Genomic DNA, 22,351 nt, shown 5'->3' on the forward strand with positions numbered 1-22,351 from the left:
TCTTGTAGACTGTATACAGCGTCAAATAGATCTATGTCGCGCCAAATAACTGCACAAGCTGAGCTCTTAGTCTTTAATGTTGACAGTAGAACAACGGTTTTTCTGTTGTTGGGGGGTTGACATCTGTGCCTACAACCCTTAAGTAGGCCTAGACCTATCTATCACTTTGAATGACGTTGACAGCTGAATAGATGCAGAATGAAGAAGGTGGACGAGGTGCAGCTGGAGCAGAAACGGGGTGCCTAACACTGGCGTAGTGGGCGGAGTCAGTCTCTAGTGTAGGTAAAGTCCGAGTGGAACAATCGAAAACTAAATCATCCCCCAAATCTGACGCTGGAGGGCGCCCGATCTAAGGAAGAGAGAGGATCGTAAATTGACAATCTGAAACACCCAAACGCCTGATTAAAACCTGCTCTATTTGGCTTGTCACATACCTTTCTGTTTCCAATATACGGTATCGTTTGCCCTGTTTCCGTTGTAAAACATTAAAAGCACCCACATTTAACGATTAATCAATTGTAGGCCATTATTGTAGAAATACTAACGCATTATTCTTGATTTAATGCAAAAAAAAATAGTAACTCTGACCTTGTGCCTCTCTCTGTCTGTGTCTGTACATCATGAATGATAAGAGGAGACAGCCGAGCAACAACACACTCAGGATCCCAGACAAAATCGCACTTAGTGAGCTTCCTGCAGTTTAGAGACACACAATATAATACATATCATATGCATATATATATATGCATATATATATATATATATATATATATATATATATATAATATATATAGATGCATATGTATTATATTGTGTGTCTCTAAACTGCAGGAAGCTCACTATATATATATATATATATATATACATATATATAACTTCCCAACTCGTTAAAATATATAAGCAAAATCGATTTATATTATATTTATTTGTCTTTCTTTAATCTTATTGAATAATAGTGGTTGTTCAGATTACCATTCTTTGTTGGGGGAGGAGCGACTGTTGGTGGAGACTGGTGTCTGGTGGGGAATTCAGAAGTCAAACCAGGTGGCGTTCTCGGGGAAGCGGCCTTGAAAGAGGGTTTAACATTCACTTTCACTTATCACACACACACACACACACACACACACACACACACACACACACACACACACACACACACACACACACACACACACACACACACACACACACACACACACACAGACACACACACACACACACACACACACACACACACACACACACACACACACACGATTTTACACAACCGGAAATATCCTTCTGACAATTCACCATCTACATTCACATGCAGGTATTGGCGTGTGTTTTGTAGCCGCGATATCACCTTCAGAAATGATAATGTTAGGGATAGTATTTTTTGGAATACATGACTCATTCATTTCCTTCTCACCTGTCAGGTGGATTTTGGTATAGTTTGCTGGTGGCCGTCCTCGGTCAGAGAGACACCAGTATGTCCCAGAGTCCTCTCCTTTCGTGTCCATGATGGTCACGGTGAACCTCTTCAATCTCTCATTGACCCATATGGAAAACCTGCGCTCTTGGTTACCGGTTTGCGTTGAATTGACCACCACCTGGCAATTGCATGGACTCTGCCCTTTACAGAGGAACTTGTGGTTTTTGGAATGGCTCTCTGGGTAAGGACACTCTAGTTTGACTGATCTTTCAGCATCCGAAACCTCTTCCTTGGGTGTAATGCTATCCCAATCTGAGAACAAGATTAGATTAGATATTCATATTTAGTGGAGTATTTAGATATATTAGATGCAATTTAATTTAGCTCAAATTGAATTATTTTAGATTCGATTTAGATAAAGATTTAGATTTGGATTTAGATAGATTAGATACAACAGGTCCTCTGTGAGATCCATACCCGCTGATGTCTTGCAACAATAACCTGAAAGGTAAATCAAAAAAGTTTACAGCATAGGATTATCTGTAAAATTGCTAATAAAAAAATCATAAGAAATATTAATATCAGAAAATTGCAACAATTTGATATTCGGGTAGTCTAGTAACGTATAATAAAACCTTACAGAAGGAACTGATGTATTTGTCTTTCAAGCCTTTTTACTTTACACGGACACCTTAACCTAATGCAAACTCCAACCCAACCCAAACCCAAATATATTACAAACTATCAACAGAGCCAGTCTACCATTAACTTACAAAGAAATATCAAGCATGGCCTACCCGATATTAAGGACAGGAAAAGTTTGAGCAAAAATTGCCATTTGAAGTCCATAGTCTTCGACTTAAGTCACTCTCATATGTAAGCTTTGTAAAGCGGATTGTTCTTAGCCCTAATAAGCAAAGTATACTACTGTTTATCAAGCTACACTCCCCCACTTTCACTTCCCCCCCTCTCTCTCTCTCTCTCTCTCTCTTTCTCTCTCTCTCTCTCTCTCTCTCTCTCTCTCTCTCTCTCTCTCTCTCTCTCTCTCTCTCTCTCTCTCTCTCTCTCTCTCTCTCTCTCTCTCTCTCTCTCTTTCTCTCTCTCTCTCTCTCCCTCCAACATTACATTTAAATGTTTTAAAATGAGAAGTTATGGTTAGATTAATTAGGAATCAAATGTTTGCAACAATTACTGACACAAGATACATACTCGTATTGAGTTATTATTCTTACAATAATGGGTTTATTAATTATTTTTCAAACACAACAAACTTTTTCAAACATGACAAATAATTAGTTTGATATATTATTTAATTAATTAGCAAGAAGCACTGCGTGGCCAATGTATAAGAATCACGAAAGACGCTGACTTTACGATGGCCCATAGCATATTATACTATACTGTTCTCTCTGGCGGTGACGAGGAAAACAATTTGAAACATGGGTCCAACTGGTGAGGTAGGTACATCTTCAGTTTGTTTCATCAAGCTTATTATTATTTTATTTTTTCAGCTATACCAGTCCTTGCTTATTATGCTGGAGGTCTTTAATGTAGGACTAGACTTGTCACCTCATGTTAAATACATTGATCTGCATGAAAAACCCTCTTGTGGGTTGTAATTATATTCTCTACTAAGTGCTACTGAAGGAAATTGTTGGTTCTCAAACAGAGGAGTTTGGTAAACACCCTTCTATGATTGCTGAATTGCTCTCTGCATTAGTTTTATTAAAATGTTTGTATACTTTCACTTCAGTTTAGTTGTGTGAGTGCGTGTGTGAGTGTTTGTATGTGTGTGCTTGTTTGCCTGCATGCACATTTTTGTGTGTGTTCATTTCAGTTTCCCACATTTACCTATTCGACAAATGACAATTGAAAGAATATAAAAATAGAAAATAGGTAACATATTTTATTTCGAAGTGTAGGGATTATGATCCCCACACTACGAAATAAATAAAACTGTTAATAGTAGTAAAGGTATGACTATCACTATTAATAGTATTTTCCGAAAGCATATTCACTTAATTATTTTCCTCCAGACCCTTACTGAGTCTTTTGAATGGTAGAATACATGACAGAGTCTGTATCCGTTTTGAGAGCCACACCCTTGGAATCATTGTTGTAGTTCACAGTGGAGTAGAAGACACCGGGCTGCTCTGGACTGGAGGGGAACGACATCCTCTCATCTGGTTGATCCTGAGGCTTTGGAAACCCACTGACATTGGAGTAAATAGCGCTATCGGGGAGCGGATTGGTCAATGAGGCGGGAAGGAGGCTGTTCCTCCTCGGTTCTCCTGGACATTCATGGGTGCTTTGGTTTTGGTCTGCAAAGAAAGAGACAACAAGACCCAGTATAGATATATAGTAGTGTAGTAAATGGCTTGATGGTGATGGTTTCCGTTGACTCGTTGTGGAGGAAACCTGGAGGTGGGTCTGTTTCGGTCATACCTGAAGCAAATGCGGCTCTTCTGTGTTTTATCCTGCAGAAGATCAGAAGAACCAGGGCCAGCACCAACACAGCAACACCAAGGGCTGCTCCTATATATGTCAACTGATCTGTTGACATAGATTTATTTTTTATCCATTTTCATATATACACACACACACACACACACACCCACACACACACACACACACACACACACACACACACACACACACACACACACACACACACACACACACACACACACACACACACACACACACACACACACTTACAAGACACATCACCAGCAATGCTTCCTCCTTTTGAGCTTTCTTTTTCGAAGTCTGTTTGGCGTCCTAAAATAAGAAAGAACGAAGGAGAGAAAGATTCCATTGACTATACTGCACAATGCCATAACAAAACCTGTTTATTATGCTTCCAATATTTACCTGTTGGTTCAAACTCTGTTGTAGTTGTCTCTTGGACAGCATTAACATCACTCTTCACATCTTTAATAAAGGTTGGTTGAATAGAAGAAGCAGGTCATCAAATGGATTACAAAATCTCGTAGATGTGGTAAACAAGCAGGCTACTACCATCTCATCAAACCTAGAGGCTTGGTTTGGTTACGCAGTTTTAAGTCTGATAGCTGTTTCCACTAAATGTGATTCTGCTCCCAAAACAACACACACACACACACACACAGTGTGTGTGTGAACAGCCTGAACAGCACGGGCCGGTCGCGGGTTGTGCGATTGCGAGCGAGACATCTCCGGTGCTGGATATGTTATTCAGGAGCGGAGGAGTCAATTAAAACCGTCCACAGTGGATGATACTGTACAGCGCCAAACAGCAGATTGTGTAATTCCCCGGTGTTCCATCTAATGTGTATATTTTTCCTTCGGGTGCGGGTCGGGCGTCGGTATCAATTTATAGCGGGTCTGGTCGGGTGCGGAATGTAATTCGCGGGTATGGGCCGGTGTGGGTTTGCAAAATAAGACCCATGTAATGATTCACGGCCATGGGGGAGAAGGATTTGGGGGAAGAAACGTTGGCTTTGACTCTCTGAAGTCCACAATTAAATGCGACTTCAGATTGATGTGGATAGACCAGAGACGTCAGATAACCCGACTGCGTCTCTGGTAGGCTACTACATAATAGCACCGTTCACACCGGTCACACGGTATTGTCAAAATCCGTACCATAACGCAAATTCACACTGATGTAGGCCTACTCTCTATACCGTATATACCAGGGGTCACCAACAGAGTGCCCGCGGGCACCACGGCGCTCGCAAGGACCATATGAGGCGCCCGCAGGCCTGTTCTAAACATGGCACAACTCATTCTTGAACCACTTTTTCCCACCTTTTTTAAGTCATTGTTGATAATTATTGTGAGAAATCACTAACATGATCAGTGTCTTCAGATAGATGAGTATCATTAATCATTAATAATACTAATATATAACTAAAGGCAAATGGAGCAAATTTGTTATTGCAGAAGAGTGTATCCAACTGGGTGCCCTTCGAATGACTCAGTACCTATGAAGTAGCTCTCAGGTTCAAAAAGGTTGGTGACCCCTGGTTTATACCATACACCCCTAAGTCCCGCCCAAGGGCACTGATCTGCAATAGGTCTATAGAGTGGCGAAGTCACGCCCCTTCCGGTAGAGCTCATGGGACCTATTAGATCGAAAAATATGAATGGGTGTCAATGGAGAGAAAATTATTATTTTCTGGTCCCAGTCTTTATATGCCCTCGATTACACATATGTTGTTTGTGGATTTGAATGATAATTTTTCATGCAAAGAAAACTAAAAATGTTCGTGAAGAAGATTGATAATTTTAGGTTTTATGTGAGGCCGCTTTGTGAACTACAGCTCTTCGCTGCTCTCGACGCATATGATATACGTCACAACACCCGCCCTTGGAACTCGGCACAGAGATGTCGATCTCTCTGCCCCACTTCACCGCTGTTTCCAAGGGGAGGATAAAAGCATCGAAAGAGGTGAAAACCACTATAAGTCGGGGCACGTGCAGAGTTTCAGTTATGCCGATGGGAAGATTGTCGGTCTTCTCCACGCCAGTCGCAGGGAGCGTGACGTCACATACGAGCCGTGTAGTCTTTCTCGTTGTGTTTATACAGCCTTTATCTGAACAATTGCACAATAAACGGTTGAACTTTTTGCATGAAAAATTATCATTTAAATCCACAAACAACATATGTGTAATCCAGGGCATATTAAGACCGGGACCAGAAAATAATTATTTTCTCTCCATTGACACCCATTCATATTTTTCGATGAGCTCTACCGGAAGGGGCGTGACTTCGCCACTCTATAGCGCCAAGTGGGTCCCACCCCCTAGGCGGGTTTGAAAATGAGGAACTAGTGCTTGTAGTTTTCTTAGAGCAACCCCCCCCCCCCCCCACCCCCACTGTCCTTCCTGCTTTACCTTACGCAAACATCGTAATTTTACGTAATTTAAAGCATTAGAGGTGGATACGGATCTCTCTCGTCTCAGGGGAAAAAGAGGGAATGTTGAAAGAGTATTTAAACATATGACTGGGTTTCTAATGATACAAAGCTTAATGCAAATAGGTGAAGTACCCTTTAAAGTCTGATAGCTGTTTCTGATCACTTTTATTGTGCCGCACGCACGCACGCACGCACGCACGCATGCAAGCGCAAACACACACACACACACACACACACACACACACACACACACACACACACACACACACACACACACACAAATTTAAGAGACGGATTACCAGAAGTGCTTTCGCCTCGTGAGCTTACATTTTCGAAGTCCGTTGGCCGTGCTGAAGAAAGTAAGAACAAAATAATGATTCCATCGACTTTCCTGCACAGTGCCAACATCAACATCACTCTTCCCCACTTTAATAATAATGGTTTGAAAGGAAGAAGCAGGTCGTTAAATTGTATTATACCACGGTCTGCGGGAATACTCGATTCTGATTGGATGCAGGGTGTGCATTAACTCCTGATATACGGACACCTGGACAAGTAGTTCCGTCAAATTGTCTGTTTACCGTTCTCAATTAATGCGCTAGCTGGCGTATCGTCTCTAAAATAGTAGTAACCATAGCAACGGGAAACAAAACAATGCTCAGCGGACTATAATACCTCCCGCTACCTCCCGTTCTAAAGTCGTAGCTATGGTCCGTCCTAATTACTGGAGGAGTGAACAACGTTTCCGTTGCATGAGAACCCAACGGGCGTGTAATGGTGGTTCCGGGTATTAGTCGGACCCTCAGGCGTAACCAGGGAAATAAATGTATGTTTTGTGGAAAACTTTATATTCAGATTGTAAAACGCATGAAAATATAAATTAATGGTCTTAATTTGGTCACCGTTGGTAAGTGACCGTGGTATAAGCGGGATAATGCCCTTCGAGGTGTCCATTATCAGGAATTAATGGACTTCGCGGAGGCAACCGTCCTCCGCTTCGCGTCGGACGGTTCACGCCTCCACGTCGTCCATTAATTCCTGATAATGGACACCTCATCGGGCATTATCCCTTACTTAGCCTATATTAGATGTGGTTAGCAAACCGAGTACTAATTTGGTTAGATTAGATACAACTTGATTGGATAATTTAACCTATAAACTACAAGTCAAAGGTTTGCAGTCTGATTCTACCTTCCAACAAAAAAAAGGGGAACTAAACCAGTAGGCTACTCTCAAAGAGGAAGTATGTTGAGCGGTCAAAAAAAAAAAGGGATTCTCTCACCATCGTCAACCTTGAGATGCACTTCCGTATATGTGTCGGGACCGTACCTTCCTATCGCACACCGATAATTCCCAGTGTCTTTTAGTTGCAGATTCCTAATAGTTGTGATGAATGTGTTTCCCTGGTCTTCGATAGAATACTTATTCGATCCTCCCGTCTTACTACTTATGAGAACGTTCTGTTCATTACATTTTCCCTTGCAGAAGTATTTGGTGTTGCCATCCGCAAATAGGTGATTGCATTCGATTCTGACTGTTCCCCCGACCAATCCATTCACAGTCAGGGCCTCCGTCCAATTCATGCAACAGCCTATCAAAAAATCAAACGTGTTCTCTGTTATAACAACCACTCGATTATGTAAAACAACAAAAACAACAACAACAACAACAACAACAACAAAAACAAAAAAGCTGAAGATGGCCGAATCAAGGTGGATGTAACAGATAGTGAGCGAACCTTACCACTGAGGAGAACGAGGAAAGGGACCGCGGCCTTCATGTCCCTGAGACGCCGCTCTGCTCCCCACAACCCTCCGGGGCTTTAATGGCGCCGTGTTGAAGTTCCGCTTCCTCTTCTCTCGGTTGGCTTCTCCTTTCTTGTCGCACTAAACACTTCTGAGCTATTTTATTCACTTTTTCTGAAATTTGGTTGATGTAACTTCCTGACATGGTTAATTTGAGCATGTTAGATATTAAAAGAGATTTGGTCAATATATATATAAATATATTTACTGTAGGCCTACATGTAATTCATAGAAACAAACTTGGGATAAAGATTATGGGCGCTTTATTCTTCACGTGATTAGTGCTAGGCATACAGGTAAGTCAGGCTGTTGCAATATACAATGTTATTCACGCTTATTGAAATCGTACCCCAGCCCTAGCGCCCAGTAACATTATAACCCAGGGTCATTATTTGGAGTAAACCACTTTCGTGGTTACCATCCAATAATGTAACATCTGTGAATTAGTCAGAAAAGTGTCCAGAAAAAAGAATATGCCTTCCATCCCATAGGCCTACATCATTCATGACATACAGAGTTTACAAGAAATAAGGAGGGAATTGCAACTCTTTTTCTCTTTTCAAAGCATTGTGTGATGTACCCTCTAAAAGTTCTTGTGAACGAAACCTCATGACACTCTTATGATTCTACTTCCATTCGGCAACTGGGGTCAGATTTTGATAACAGAGTAGCCCAGTTGGTGACGTATGGTTTACTAGTGACACGCATGAACATGTTAACATGAAAGTTTTAGTCAATATGAAATAATCAAACATCAAATCACATACTTTACTTTTTATTGACGATGTAACCGTCTATTGGCATTGACTTTGCTCAGTTTTAAACGTTGTGCACTGGTAAACCAGCTCTAGATAAGGGCAAGTTTAGCCTTCCATACAGTGACAATAAAATGTGCTTCTCATGAATAAAAGGCCTCAAATGAAACTGATCATACCAAGTTCTGTTTAGTTCTGATTGTTTTTTATCGGATATAAAAAACCTGCTGTGAAGAACTTTTAGATTCCCAAAGCAGTGCACATGAACGGTCGCTGTCGGGAACATGTGTAAGCGTGAGCGTCCTCACTGATGAGGAGTCTCGTTATCACCAGGACCATGAACGCGCCCAATATACTGAATAGATATCACATTCGACTTCTATGCATGCGTCAACAATGCCGCCATCTTGCCGCGGGTTAACAACCAACCTGAATGAGTGAACGTCGAAGGGACAGAGGTCCTTTCACAATCAAAAACACTCAAAATCGCCTTATTTTTGTCACACCACGCTGAGGGATGTCATGTCTTGGTTTTTTTGTCTTGTCAATTTCAGGTTTTATTTTTGAAAACTAACTTCCCTATCGTTTCAGGTCAGATGCCCTTCCTCCTGTGTCACCGGTCTGGTGTCTCCCCTTATCCCTGATTGTTTCCACCTGTGTCTCCCCTCCTCATGTGTATATAGTCTTTGTCTTCCCTTGCCCTTGTCGTCAGAGTATTTCTTTCGTCACTGTCCATGTACCTCCAGCTCTTGACGCACAGCCTTGTCTTTGCCACGTCCTGAACTAAAGTTTGTATTTTTGACCTTCTGTTTCCTCTTCTGAGAAAGAGTGAACTTTTGTTTGTAATCTTTTTGGTCAGCCTGTTTGCACTGCTAGAGTTATTTTCGTTAGCCCTTTTCCTCCATTTGGAGCGCTTTTGTTTTGTTCCCTTTTTAGCCTCAGTGCAGCGTAGCCTAGTTTTATAGTCGCTTTTGTTTTCTCCTCCTTGTGAGCGATTTTCTGTTGTTGTACTTTTCCTACCACCTTATTTGGGAGATCAGAGTAGAGTTTAGTTTCTCGTTTTTCCACGTAAGGGTAATTTTCGTTTCTTGTGTTTTCCTCGCCTGTCTTTTGAGGGTTTCATAGCAATGATTTGATCACTTGTTTTGACGAGAGGACTGGCAGTCCAAAATGAAGCATGTTTGGACCATTCGCCTTTATGCATCTGAGTCCTCTTTCTAGAAACTGCCTGACAGGCTCTAGAAAGATATATGACTGACTAGTCAGTATATATATATCTATGCTTTAATACTGCCAGAGGTTCTGAGATACTTTGGTACTTCCGCACACATAATATCTATAATATACTATATATATAATATTTATACATATAATATATAACAATTAACTTTGAAGGAAAGTCCTTATTCTGCTTTAACTTCAAATATCCTCAAAAGGGGTCTCTGGTCGTGATCAGTCACAAGTTTGTCCATGACCAATCAGCATTCATTAACAGAATGCTAGCGTGTATGGCCAAGAGAAATCGAAAGGACATAAGTACTCATTCATTCTACTTTTGAAGTATAATCTATGTTGAACTTGCGGAATCTACAATCAAATCTGCGATATTTAAACGACAAGCAGGTGAAAGAGATACATTTAGCTGTGTAGCCCTATAGACCCCCATTCAATCTACACTCGCTGCGATCACCTCCAGTGGAATTATAATGGAACTGCAACCATGTTCGATGCAATGGGGCTCAATAGAGTGCCAAGGCTCTCCGTAGACACGCTCCGGCACTACTCAATTCTTAGGTAACGGACGATGATCATGTTTACAATGTGCGTTGGCCCACCTCCTGTCTGCGGTACCTGTCGGTATTTCTCATGTGCCTAGCGATCAGCTAAAACATGAAGGTGAACAGGCAAACGCCACCACCATGTACATAATCGCAATCATCAGGGTCCAAGAACCATGCCCTTAAAAATAAGAGGAAACCTAGAAGTTGCTGGGGGTTCGAATGCATACTGTGAATCCCTACATTAAGGCACAATAGATTCGGCATACACGCCATTTGGGCATTTCGCACCACCCCATCCTCATAGCGCTCGGGCCCGGCCCATGAGTGGTCTTATGGGATTCAGCCCACTCACTCAGTTGTATTTTTTACCCCCCCCCCTCTGTTTAAGCATTATGTAGGGCTGTCTGTAGAAAAATGACGATGTAATAATAATTTTGGTATTCCTATTTCTGTTCAATTTGCTGATGTTTTGCTATGTTCAATACAGGGTTTTAAAGAACATTGCAGATAGTAGGAAAGCTGTCGATTGTTCATCAGAATGCATCCTAGGAATATATTTGATTTAATTAATGAAATTGCTGGATGTTTGACTGTATGGTTGTGTAGAATACAGTGCACTACATTGCATTACAAACACACTTACACACACATCTTTACTCACTGCTAAGGTGAAGGTCTCTATTGAAACATCTGAAAAGAAGCCTAAACATTTATTTCAGGCACAACTTGTACAGTAGAGATACTAATAATAAAATAAATAACACCATTATTGTATGACTATTATTTATATTAGGGCTTTCATTGTTCTTTGGTTTTTCCTCTTCTTATTGATCTTATTAATCAAATTTCCTTTAATATCATGACATGAAACTTTAACACCTGTTGAACTGATGTTCCTACCTCTCAATTCGTCGAAAGCAGGGAAAGAATCCATGACGATTGTCCTTATCGGTCACTTATCACAAGTTGGCTTAAAAAGGCCTAAGGAGAGATCGCTGATAGGTCCGTCCTTTTTACATTTTTACATTTACATTTAGGTCATTTAGGAGACGCTTTTATCCAAAGCGACTTACAATAAGTACATTTGTCATAAGAAGTGCAACAATATATCACTGTCGGTACATTAAGGATGTAGAACCAAGTGCAAGTACAACAATCACTAGGCTAACAAATTCCCCCTGTTACAGCAATGATAGCAGCTACTGCAATTGCTACACAGTTAAGTACTATAATACAATACAACACAATACAATACAATGTACAATGGCGGCCAGAAGGGGGAGGGTGGCTATGCAGAGTCGAGGTGGACTCTGAACAGGTGAGTCTTGAGTCTTTTTCGGAAGATAGTGAGTGACTCTGCGGTCCTGAGAACGGCAGGGAGGTCGTTCCACCACTGAGGTCCCAGAACCGAGAAAAGTTGTGACTTTGCTGAACGACCTTTGCTAGCTCTTAGCGATGGCGATACCAGACGTCCAGCTGAGGTAGTTGAGCGGAGGGATCGAGCTGGGGTGTGTGGCTTTACCAATGCTTGGAGGTAGGCAGGGGCAGTTCCGTCTACTGCCTTGTATGCCAGTACCATCGTCTTAAATTTGATGCGAGCTACTACAGGGAGCCAGTGGAGGTCCCGGAAGAGGGGGGTCAAATGGGAGAACTTCAGTAGGTTGAACACAAGGCGCGCTGCCGCGTTCTGGATGCGCTGCAAAGGTTTAATCGCAGAGGCGGGAAGTCCAGCCAGGAGTGAGTTGCAGTAGTCGAGGCGGGAGATGACCAGTGATTGGACTAGAAGCTGAGCTGCTTCCCTTGTGAGGAAGAGCCGGATTCTGCGGTTGTTGTAAAGTGCAAATCTGCAGGATCGGGCCACCGCAGTGATGTTTACGGTGCAGCATAACTGATTGTCCAATACCACACCGAGGTTTCTGGCAGTTGGAGAAGGATACAGGGATACAGGGATGTTCTCAACTGTGACCAGTAAGTCCATGTGTGGGCAATCTTTCCCTGGGATTAGGAGGAGCTCCGTTTTGTTGAGGTTAAGCCTCAGGTGATGGGCAGTTGTCCAGGTGCCAGACATTCCGATATGCGTGTTGCAATCAGGGCTTTATCAGATGAGGGGAAAGAGAGAAATAGCTGAGTGTCGTCAGCATAGCAGTGATAGGAAAAGCTGTGTGATGTAATTACAGAGCCCAAAGATCTGGTATAGAGGGAGAACAGAAGAGGCCCCAGTACAGAGCCTTGGGGGACACCAGTTTCAAGTGTGCAAGGTTTGGACAAGGAGCCATTCCATGTCACTTGATAGGTGCGGTTCATCAGGTAGGATTTGAACCAGGAAAGAGCAGATTCAGCGATGCCAAGTTCGGCAAGAGTGGCAAGGAGGATCTGGTGGTTCACCTTGTCAAATGCTGGAGAATGAGAACCGATGATAGGGACGAGGCTCTGGCAGCAAGGAGGGACTCAGTCACCGCGAGGAGAGCCGTCTCAGTGGAGTGTGCCTTCTTGAAGCCTGACTGGTGAGGGTCAAGCAGGTTGTTAGATGAGAGGTAGGAGGACAGTTGGTTAGCAATAGCACGTTCCAGTGTTTTAGAGAGGAATGAAAGAAGAGATACCGGTCTGTAGTTCTGGATGTCGGTGGTATTGAGAGTTGGTTTTTTGAGGAGAGGCTTTATTCTGGCAGTCTTGAAGGACGCTGGAACAATGCCTGAAGTGAGGGAGGAATTGATAAGTGAGGTGAGAAATGGCAGGATGTCGCTTGAGACATCCTGGAGGAGAGAGGAGGGGATAGTGTCAAGGGGGCAGGTGGTGGCATGGTTAGATGTTATTATTCTGTTGACCTCGTCAGAGGTGAGAGGGATAAATTGGGTAAAGACGGAGGAGGGGATGGGAGGAGGGAGGATAGAGGCAGGGATAAAAGAGGAGCTAATGTCCTTTACTTTCTGGTTAAAGTAGGTAACAAAGTCATCAGCAGTGCGGCTGAAGGAGGTGGGGGTGAGGGAAGGTTGAGGAGGGACGAGAACAGGGAAAACTGTTTCCTGGGGTTTGAGGCGGAGGAGTGGATTTTGGTCCAGGAGAAGGCAGATTTGGTTGTTGACACAGTGGAGGTGAAATCAGAAAGAAGGAAAAGATAGTGAGATTGATCATTGGGACAGTCTGATCTCTTCCATTTCCTCTCCATTTTTACAATGCAACTAAATATTGAAAGAACATCAAGCTATTCAAATCTCTATATGCACACAGATAATCTAACAGTATATTAGTCAGTCATTTGTATAAGGTTAAACAGGGATTTGATAACGTTTTTAATTTAAGGACCACCCACAATTATTCTGGCCCATCCACAACTGGATCCTGGCGCCGTACCTGACACACACACACACACACACACACTTTTGGGTCCATGACGGTCACGGTGAACCTCTTTAATCTCCCTTGACCCATATGGGAAATCTGCATTCCTCAACAGAGTTACCGGTTTGCTTTGAATTGTTCAAGTCCTGGCAATTGCAAGGACTCTTCCCTTTAAAAGGAACTTGTGGTTTTTTGGAATGGATCTCTGGGTAAGGACACTCTAGTTTATGCTGATATTTCAGCATCAGAAACCTCTTCCTTTGGTGTAATGCGATCCCAATCTGAGAACAAGATTAGATTAGATAAATTCATATTTAGTGGAATATTTAGATTTGATACAATTTGATTAAACTCAAATTGAATTATTTTAGATTTAATTTAGAAAAAGATTTGGATTTAGATAGATTTGATACAACTGTTCCTCTGAGATCGATACCCGCTGATGTCTTGCAACAATAACCTGAAAGTTAAATCAAAAAAGTATGTGCATAGGATTATCTGGACAATTGCTAATAAAAAATATTAAGAAATAAAAATATCTGAAAATATTTGAAATTCGGGAAGGATAGTGTAGTAACATATGATAAAACCGATAAGATGGAACTGATGTATTTGTCTTTCAAGCCTTTTTACTTTATACGGACACCTGAACCTAATACCAACTCCAACCCAACCCCCTTATGTATTACTAACAATTAAAAAGCCAGAGTCTACCATGACCTTGCAAAGAAAGATTAAACATGGCCTCCCCGATATTAATGTAACCCCCAGGGGATGCTGAAGCTCACAATTTGTACCACTAAGCTAGAAAACCAAACAGCACTCCCTTTCAAACTCTATGCAGGTTATGTCCAATGAAGAAACATTTATTAGACACAGCATTTTCTGCAGGAAATGCATTTTCTAGTTGCCATTTGATGTCCATCGTCTTCGACTTAAGTCACTCTTATATGTTAGCTTTGTAATGCGGATTGTTCAAAATATAGGGTTTATCATGCTACACTCCCCCACTTTCACTTCCCTCTCTCTCTCTCTCTCTCTCTCTCTCTCTCTCTCTCTCTCTCTCTCTCTCTCTCTCTTTCTCTCTCGCTCACTCGCTCTCTCTCCTTCTCCCCATCATTACATTTAAATGTTTTACAATGAGAAGTGATGATTAGATTAATTAGGAATCAAAAGTTTGAGGCAATTACTGACACAAGATACCTACTCGTTGTTTTTAATTATTAGTCTTACAATAATGTGTTTACTAATTATTTATACAAAGGTCCTGTTCGAACAAGACAAATATTTCGTGTGATTTATTATTTAATTAATTTGGGAAGAAGCACTGCTCTCTAGTGGCCAATGTATAGCAATCACGAAGACGCTGACTTAATGCTGGACCATGTCACATTATACCATGTGGATCACTCTAGCGGTGACGAGGAGAACAATTTGAAACATGGGTCAGACTGGTGAGGTAGGTACATCTTCTGTTTGTTTCATTGAGCTTAATTTTTTTTCATTTCAGCTATACCAGTCCTTGCTTATTGTCCTGGAGGTCACTATTGTATGACTATTCTTGTCACCTCATGTTAAATACATTGATCTGCATGAAAAACCCTCTTGTACGGTGGAAGGATCTTCTGTGTTACTGAAGGATATTCTTGTTTCTCAAAAAGAAGAGTTTTGTAAACACCCTTCTATGATTGCTGATTTGCTTTCTGCATTGGTTTTATTCAAATGTTTGCATATTTTCACATCTGTGCAGTTGAGTGTGTGTGTGTGTGTGTGTGTGTGTGTGTGTGTGTGTGTGTGTGTGTGTGTGTGTGTGTGTGTGTGTGTGTGTGTGTGTGTGTGTGTGTGTGTGTGTGTGTGTGTGTGTGTGTGCTTGTTTGCCTGCTTGCATGTGTTCATTGCAGTTTTCCACATTCTCCGAAGTAAGTTCTATTCAGATAAGAATTTAAGACCATCAATAGAAAATAGTTAACATATTTTGAATATTATCCAAACACTACCAAAAAATGAACTGTTAATAGTAGTACAGGTATTATTATCAATATTAATAGTATTTTCTGAAAGCAGAATCACTCTTAATTCTGATCATCCAGGCCCTTACTGAGTCTTTTGAATGGTAGAATACATGACAGAGTCTGTGTCCGTTTTGAGAGCCACACCCTTGGAATCATTGTTGTAGCTCACAGTGGAGTAGAAGACACCGGGCTGCTCTGGACTGGAGGGGACCGACACACTCTCATCTGGTTGGTCCTGGGCTTTGGAAGGCTTTGGAAACCCACTGACATTGGAGTAAATAGCGCTATCAGGGTGCGGATTGGTCAATGAAGCGGGAAGGAGGCCGTTCTTCCTAGGGTCTCCTGGACATTCATTGGTGCTTTGGTTTTTGTCTGCAAAGAAAGAAATGACAAGACCCAGTATAGATACATAGTAGTGTAGGAAATCTGTAGGTGTGTCTTTTTGGTCCTACCCAAAGCAAACGCGGCTCTTCTGCGTTTTATCCTGCAGAAGGTCAGAAGAACCAGGGCCAGCACCAACACAGCAACACCAAGGCCTGCTCCTATATACGTCAACTGATCTGTTGACATAGATTTATTTGTATAATTTTATATTTTATATATTTATATAATTTATTCATTTTCAGACACACACACACACACACACACACACACACACACACACACACACACACACACACACACACACACACACACACACACACACACACACACACACACACAAAGATTAACAGCGCTTCCTCCTTGTGAGACTTTATTTCCAAAGTCGGTTGGGTGTACTAAAATAAGAAAGAACGAAAGAGAGTGTGGCCGGCTTTAGGGTTAGGGCCGTGTGTTAGGGTTAGGGCAATGACTAGGGTTATGGTAAGGGTGGTGTGTTAAGGTATGGCCACACTGAACGCGTAACATGCGTTAGAGGAGTTGAAAATCAGCATTTTTGCATAGGGAACTATTGGTTAAGGCGCGTTAAAAGCAGCACGCTAAAGCAGCACGTTATGGTACGGCCACACCAAACGCGTTACTCGCGTTGGATAACGCGTGTAACGCGCCTAACCTGACACTTGATCATTGTGCGTCACAAAAATAGTTCAACGCGCCCAACGCGCCCAACGCGCCTGTGGCTGCGCTGGATTTAGGAGTCTGAGGTAAGAAACCCAAACGCCGCCGTGTATGGGTGCAGTATAGAGCTTAGATTGGGTTAGATTAAATAATCTCGGATATAAATAACAATAATCGGGTATAATAACTTCCCAAAAGCGGTGTGGCCGTACCTTTAGACGCGTTTTACGCACCTAAATAACGCGCCAAACGCACCAACGCACTAACTTGAAAAAAATTGAACTTTCGAAGCGCCTAGCTAGTCAGCGTTGAGCTTGACCCAATGTCACTGGCAGAGAGACGGAGGGGAGGGCGCACAGAAGCAGAAAGAACATGGACGACCAAGTCATCGTTTCAGTGTGTGCTGAAACGATGAGGAGGTGGTGAAACTCACCCAGCTGTGAGCGCCTAGGGAGGATGTCATGCACTAGAGTTTAGATTCTCTGCCCGAGACCGCGGTTTAAAGTGTGATAGCTCTTTCCAATAAAAGCTATTGTGCTCCAATTACAATTAGGGCATTTAGCAGAGGCAATTATCCAATGCGACTTACATCTGTTAATGCACACATTGACACACCGACGGCAGAGTCAACCATGCAAGGCGACAGCCAGCTCGCCAGGAGCAGTAAGGGTTAAGTGTCTTGGTCAGGAACACATCAACACTCAGCTAGTAGGAGCTGGGGATCGAACTAGCAACCTTTCGGTTACAAGATAATTGCCCTACCACCTGAGCTAAGCCAACCCCACAGAACACACGCACACACACTCACTCACCCACCGACTCACTCACTCACTCACTCACTCACTCACTCACTCACTCACTCACTCACTCACTCACATTCACACACACACACACACACACACACACACACACACACACACACACACACACACACACACACACACACACACACACACACACACACACACACACACACACAACCAGCAGTGCTTCCTCCTTATGAGCGTGCATTTTCGAAGTCGGTTGGGCGTCCTAAAATAACAAGGAGCGAAAGAGAGAAAGATTCCATTGACTATACCGCACAGTGCCGTAACAAAACCTGTTGATTATGCTTCCTATATTTACCTGTTGGTTTAAACGCTGTTGTAATTGTCTCTTCGACAGCATGAACATCACTCTTCACAACTTTAATTAAGATGGTTTGAACGGAATAAGCAGGTTGTGAAAGGAAAAATAAAATAAAGTAGATATGGTAGATATTGCTGTAAATATTTCAGCAAACCTAGAGGCTTGGTTTGGTCATGCAGTTAAAAGTCTGATAACTCTTTCTGATAAATGTGATTGTGCTCCAAAACCACAAAACACACACACACACACACACACACACACACACACACACACACACACACACACACACACACACACACACACACACACACACACACACACACACACACACACACACACACACACACACACTTTGGGACGGATTACCAGAAATGCTTTCTCCTCGTGAGATTTCATTTTCGAAGTCTGTTGGCCGGGCTAAAGAAAGTAAGAACAAAATAAAGATTCCATTGACTATACCGCAGCAGAGTTCCACAACAAACCTGTTTATTTTGCCTCCTATATTTACCTGTTGGTGTAAACCGTGTTGAAATAGCTTCTTTGACAGCATTGACATCACTCTTCACCACTTTAATAATAATAGTTTGAAAGGAAGAAGCAGGTCATTAAATGGAATTATGTTAGATGTGGTTAACAAACTGAATACTAATTTGATGAGATTAGACACAACTTTATTAGATAATTTATTCATTTATTATTTATTATCTATTTAACAAACTATAAGTCAAAAGTTTTAAGTCTGATCCGCTTTCCAACAAAAAAAGGGGAACTAAACCATGGATGGATATGGTTGTTATCAATGCCTCACATCCACCTTCTGATAGCGGAAGTATGTTGAGCTGACAAACCAGCAAAAAAATAAAAAATACAGGTACAATATAGAAAAGGAATCCTCTTACCTTTGTTTACCTTGAGATACACTTTTACATATGTGTCGAGAAGGAACCTGTGTATCCCACACCAGTAAGTCCCAGTGTCTTCCAGGCGCAGATCCCTAATTGTGGTGATAACTGTGTTTCCATTGTCTTTGATAGAGTACCTATCCGATCCTCTGGTCCTAGTACTTATGAGAACGTCCTTCACATCCTTACATTTTCCCTTACAGAAATATTTCTTGTTGGTATACGCATTGGTGTGAGTGCATTCGATTCTGACTGTTCCCCCGACCGATCCATTCACGGTCAGGGCCCCCGTCCAAGTCATACAACAGCCTATCAAAAATTCAATGTGTTCTCTGTTATAACAACCACTCGATGATGTACAACAACAGCAACAACAACAACAACAACAACAACAACAACCAAAAAGCTGAAGATGGCAGAATCAAGGTGGAAACTGACAGTGAGCGAACCTTACCACTGAGGAGAACGAGGAAAGGGACCGCGGCCTTCATGTCCCTGAGACGCCGCTCTGCTCCCTACAACCCTCCGCGGCTTTAATGGCGCCGTGTTGAAGTGCCGCTTCCTCTTCTCTCGGTTGGCTTCTCCTTTCCGGTCGCACTTAGCAATTCCGAGCTATTTCATTCACTTTTTCTGAAATTTTGTTGATGCCACTTCCTGACATGGTTCATTTGAGCATGTTAGATTTTAAAAGAGATGTGGTCAATAAACATATATACAGATTTAATGTAGCCTACATTTAATCAGTGGTCGAGTTTTAAAAAAAAGCCAGGGGGGATGGTGGATTTTTGACTTTTAGGGACAGATCATTTGTGCTGATGACATATGGTAGGAGACCAACGGTGTGATAATTATTATTATTATATTATTATATATTTTTGGGGATAAAATAAGAACGGTATACTGTCATGTCATCGCTCTTATTTTATTTTATTATTTTACTGCCAAAAACACAGCTGATCGGACGCATCACACGATTCGGAGGCATGCATCACATTTAACGATTTAAAAAATATATTATTATTCATTTTTTTCAAAAATGCATTCGGCAGTGAAGGGAGACTAGCGTTGCTCACGGGTTGGAATGAAAGGGAGAAAAGGGGACAGAGTTGCCTGCAGAAGCGATGTCTGAGATGCAGAGACAGCTTCACGCTACCAGTGTCTGTCTCGTACGTTGTGGAATGAGAGCTTCTGAAGGCACAATTGCGCAAGTACGCCTGCGTGCTTGCGCAATAGCATACTGCCCGAGAATGCAGTATCGCTGTCCAATCTGTCCCTGGGAAAAGTAACGTTGCGCTAGGGTTGCCGCGGTATGCGGTATTACCGGTGTTACCGGTGTTGAGGACACCTGCAACACAGAGTTATTATTTTATTTTTTTCCAGTAATAAAAGAAAATTCAGTAGAAATTAATAATGTAGGCCTAATTATAATTAAGAAAATAAAAATGTAATAATATAATAGATAGATATAATAATAGATAGGCTACCTAACACAAGACCGGTAACCATAGCAACGCCGGTAAACAAACCACGCAAAGCCCAATCCCTATGAAAGCCCTCCGCGCTACGGCCATCCGGAGGCGCACAGAGCTTTTGGCCGTGATATTATGTATACAATTATATTATACTATTAGATATTGAACGTTATAAGATGCTGTCACCGAGTGTGAGAGGAGAGTTGACGGAGAAGATGGCGGTTGACCTAGTTTAAAAGTTGATACAGTTTATACGCGGTAATACCGGTGTTGACACAAGTGTATTACTCGCTGTGAAAATGTCCACACCGCGGCAACCCTACGTTGCGCCGAATTGAAAAAGGAAACCGCTATAATGAGATAGCGGTAATATTTCCACATTAATTGATATAAATAACGGGATGGGAAGGGGGGATAGCCGTTTCAGAAGGGGGATGATTTAGATAATTTTAATTCCAAAGGGGGATGCCATCCCCCCTCAACTCGAGTGCTGCATGTAATTCATAAAACAAACTCAGGATAAAGGTTATGGGCGCTTTATTCGAGGAGTTGAAAAGCAGTGATTACTGCTACGCATACACGTAAGGCAGGCTGTTGCAATACACAATGTTATTCACACTAATTGAAATCGTCTCCCAGCCCTAGCACCAGGGGTGTAACGGTACACGTATTTGTACCGAACCATCACGGTACAGGCACTTCGGTGCGGCTACAGAGGTGTACCGCGGTGCGTAAATGTGGCGTACATAGCGTTAATAATGTAAAGGCTTGTTTTGCAATGCGGAATTTAAAACTTGAAGTCGGAGTTCCACCCGGACCTTTTAGACAAAGTATACTACTCCGACTCTGTAACTGCAGAGACCCCTCAGCAGCTCTCCGTCGGGATGTCGGATGCGCAATGCAATTCGCTGCCCGATCTATATGTTGACTACAAACCATGTAAGCAGTGTTGTAAATAAACTTCCAAAGCTTTTCAAATCTTATTTGGTGTTCTATTGGTCCTTATGGTGCAAAGAAAACAATGTACAAAGTAATTTAGGTGCAAAGTCAAACCGGAGAAGTGATTCCGGAAATGATTTTGTCATGCCGCTTTTCCACTGCATGGTACCAGCTCGACACGACTCGACTCAGCTCGCACTTTTTGCGTTTCCACCGCGAAAACATGGTATCTGGTACCTGAAGTGGCTGCTTTTTCTAGTACCGCCTCGCTCTAGGTTCCAAGCGAGCTGAGCCGATGCTAAAAGGTGACGTCGGCAGACGGCCAACCACTGATTGGCCAGAGATTGTGACGAAGTCACGAGAGCGACATGGCAACCATGCTGGTAACAGCCATAGCAGCGCCGCAGCCAACATATTCCACTTCTTCAACATGCCAGCTAATAATACGAACACGAATACCATCGCATCGATGTCCTCCATTGTTGTTATGTGGGTTCTGTCCATGTGTGGGTTACGTAGGTGTTGTTTGCGTCGCGTACAAAAATACGTCACCGCCCACGTCCCGGAGGTACTATTTGCGGTGGAAAAGGACCCGCGCTGCTACCGTGTCGAGTCGTGTCGTGTCGAGTCGAGCTACATGTGCGGTGGAAAAGCGGCATTAGAGGACCAATCACAGCCCCTGCCGTCTCCGTTGTGTCGACCAATCGGTCCATGGCGTTGACGGATAGTTAAAAAATATTGGATGCACACGTAAGCTACGGAGAGTGTCTCCGACAAGCTCTCCGGCTTCGGAGAGGGCTCTCCATGTCTACTACAGCACTTTAACAGGCACACAGCGCAT

At 42.4% G+C, this 22,351-nt stretch overlaps 3 protein-coding genes and 1 long non-coding RNA gene across 6 annotated transcripts in view; all 4 read right to left on the reverse strand.

The window, feature by feature from the left end:
- Nucleotide 1: 1 nt before the first annotated feature.
- Nucleotides 2-2,314, reverse strand: LOC130379639 (CMRF35-like molecule 3). Its single transcript, XM_056586587.1, has 7 exons — nucleotides 2,212-2,314; nucleotides 1,892-1,915; nucleotides 1,412-1,726; nucleotides 973-1,095; nucleotides 589-693; nucleotides 435-466; nucleotides 2-349 (listed from the first exon to the last, which is right to left on the reverse strand). Exons 1-7 carry the CDS (start codon nucleotides 2,261-2,263, stop codon nucleotides 155-157), a joined length of 846 nt encoding a protein of 281 aa, XP_056442562.1. The 5' UTR covers nucleotides 2,264-2,314; the 3' UTR covers nucleotides 2-154.
- A 320-nt stretch (nucleotides 2,315-2,634) lies between these two features.
- LOC130379637 (CMRF35-like molecule 7) overlaps nucleotides 2,635-22,351 on the reverse strand; it is a 36,738-nt gene continuing 17,021 nt past the window's right edge. Inside the window, exons 1-7 of one of the 3 annotated variants that reach the window (XM_056586581.1) lie at nucleotides 8,062-8,246; nucleotides 7,601-7,909; nucleotides 6,618-6,668; nucleotides 4,289-4,348; nucleotides 4,133-4,195; nucleotides 3,860-3,967; nucleotides 2,635-3,735 (exon numbers count right to left, since the gene is read on the reverse strand). In XM_056586581.1, the coding sequence (XP_056442556.1) occupies nucleotides 3,455-3,735; nucleotides 3,860-3,967; nucleotides 4,133-4,195; nucleotides 4,289-4,348; nucleotides 6,618-6,668; nucleotides 7,601-7,909; nucleotides 8,062-8,098 (909 nt within the window). In that variant the 5' untranslated portion in view covers nucleotides 8,099-8,246 and the 3' untranslated portion in view covers nucleotides 2,635-3,454. Of the gene's footprint in view, nucleotides 3,736-3,859; nucleotides 3,968-4,132; nucleotides 4,196-4,288; nucleotides 4,349-6,617; nucleotides 6,669-7,600; nucleotides 7,910-8,061; nucleotides 8,247-22,351 lie in introns of those variants that run through there. The other 2 variants (XM_056586579.1, XM_056586580.1) reach the window with 2 other exon arrangements.
- On the reverse strand, nucleotides 12,703-13,348 carry LOC130379641 (uncharacterized). Its single transcript, XR_008895148.1, has 3 exons — nucleotides 13,260-13,348; nucleotides 13,045-13,160; nucleotides 12,703-12,752 (listed from the first exon to the last, which is right to left on the reverse strand). It is a non-coding gene; the product is annotated as an uncharacterized LOC130379641 (long non-coding RNA).
- Nucleotides 14,467-20,004, reverse strand: LOC130379638 (CMRF35-like molecule 1). Its single transcript, XM_056586586.1, has 6 exons — nucleotides 19,554-20,004; nucleotides 19,097-19,408; nucleotides 18,706-18,765; nucleotides 18,564-18,614; nucleotides 16,463-16,570; nucleotides 14,467-16,382 (listed from the first exon to the last, which is right to left on the reverse strand). Exons 1-6 carry the CDS (start codon nucleotides 19,588-19,590, stop codon nucleotides 16,093-16,095), a joined length of 858 nt encoding a protein of 285 aa, XP_056442561.1. The 5' UTR covers nucleotides 19,591-20,004; the 3' UTR covers nucleotides 14,467-16,092.

Source organism: Gadus chalcogrammus, chromosome 3 (genome assembly GCF_026213295.1).
Source record: "Gadus chalcogrammus isolate NIFS_2021 chromosome 3, NIFS_Gcha_1.0, whole genome shotgun sequence".
Lineage (NCBI taxonomy): Eukaryota > Metazoa > Chordata > Actinopteri > Gadiformes > Gadidae > Gadus > Gadus chalcogrammus.

Bases quoted from the DNA above. Each gene is read 5' to 3' on its own strand.
- LOC130379639 (XM_056586587.1), bottom strand. From the start codon at position 2,263: ATGGACTTCAAATGGCAATTTTTGCTCAAACTTTTCCTGTCCTTAATA. The intron at 1,096-1,411 runs GTGAGAAGGAAA...GTGTGTGATAAG, and splicing joins TACCAAAATCCACCTGACAG to TGAAAGTGAATGTTAAACCC. The intron at 694-972 runs GTAATCTGAACA...TCTAAACTGCAG, and splicing joins TCCTCCCCCAACAAAGAATG to GAAGCTCACTAAGTGCGATT.
- LOC130379638 (XM_056586586.1), bottom strand. From the start codon at position 19,590: ATGAAGGCCGCGGTCCCTTTCCTCGTTCTCCTCAGTG. The intron at 18,615-18,705 runs GTAAATATAGGA...TACTTTCTTTAG, and splicing joins AACACGGTTTACACCAACAG to CCCGGCCAACAGACTTCGAA. The intron at 16,383-16,462 runs GTAGGACCAAAA...CTTTCTTTGCAG, and splicing joins AAGAGCCGCGTTTGCTTTGG to ACAAAAACCAAAGCACCAAT.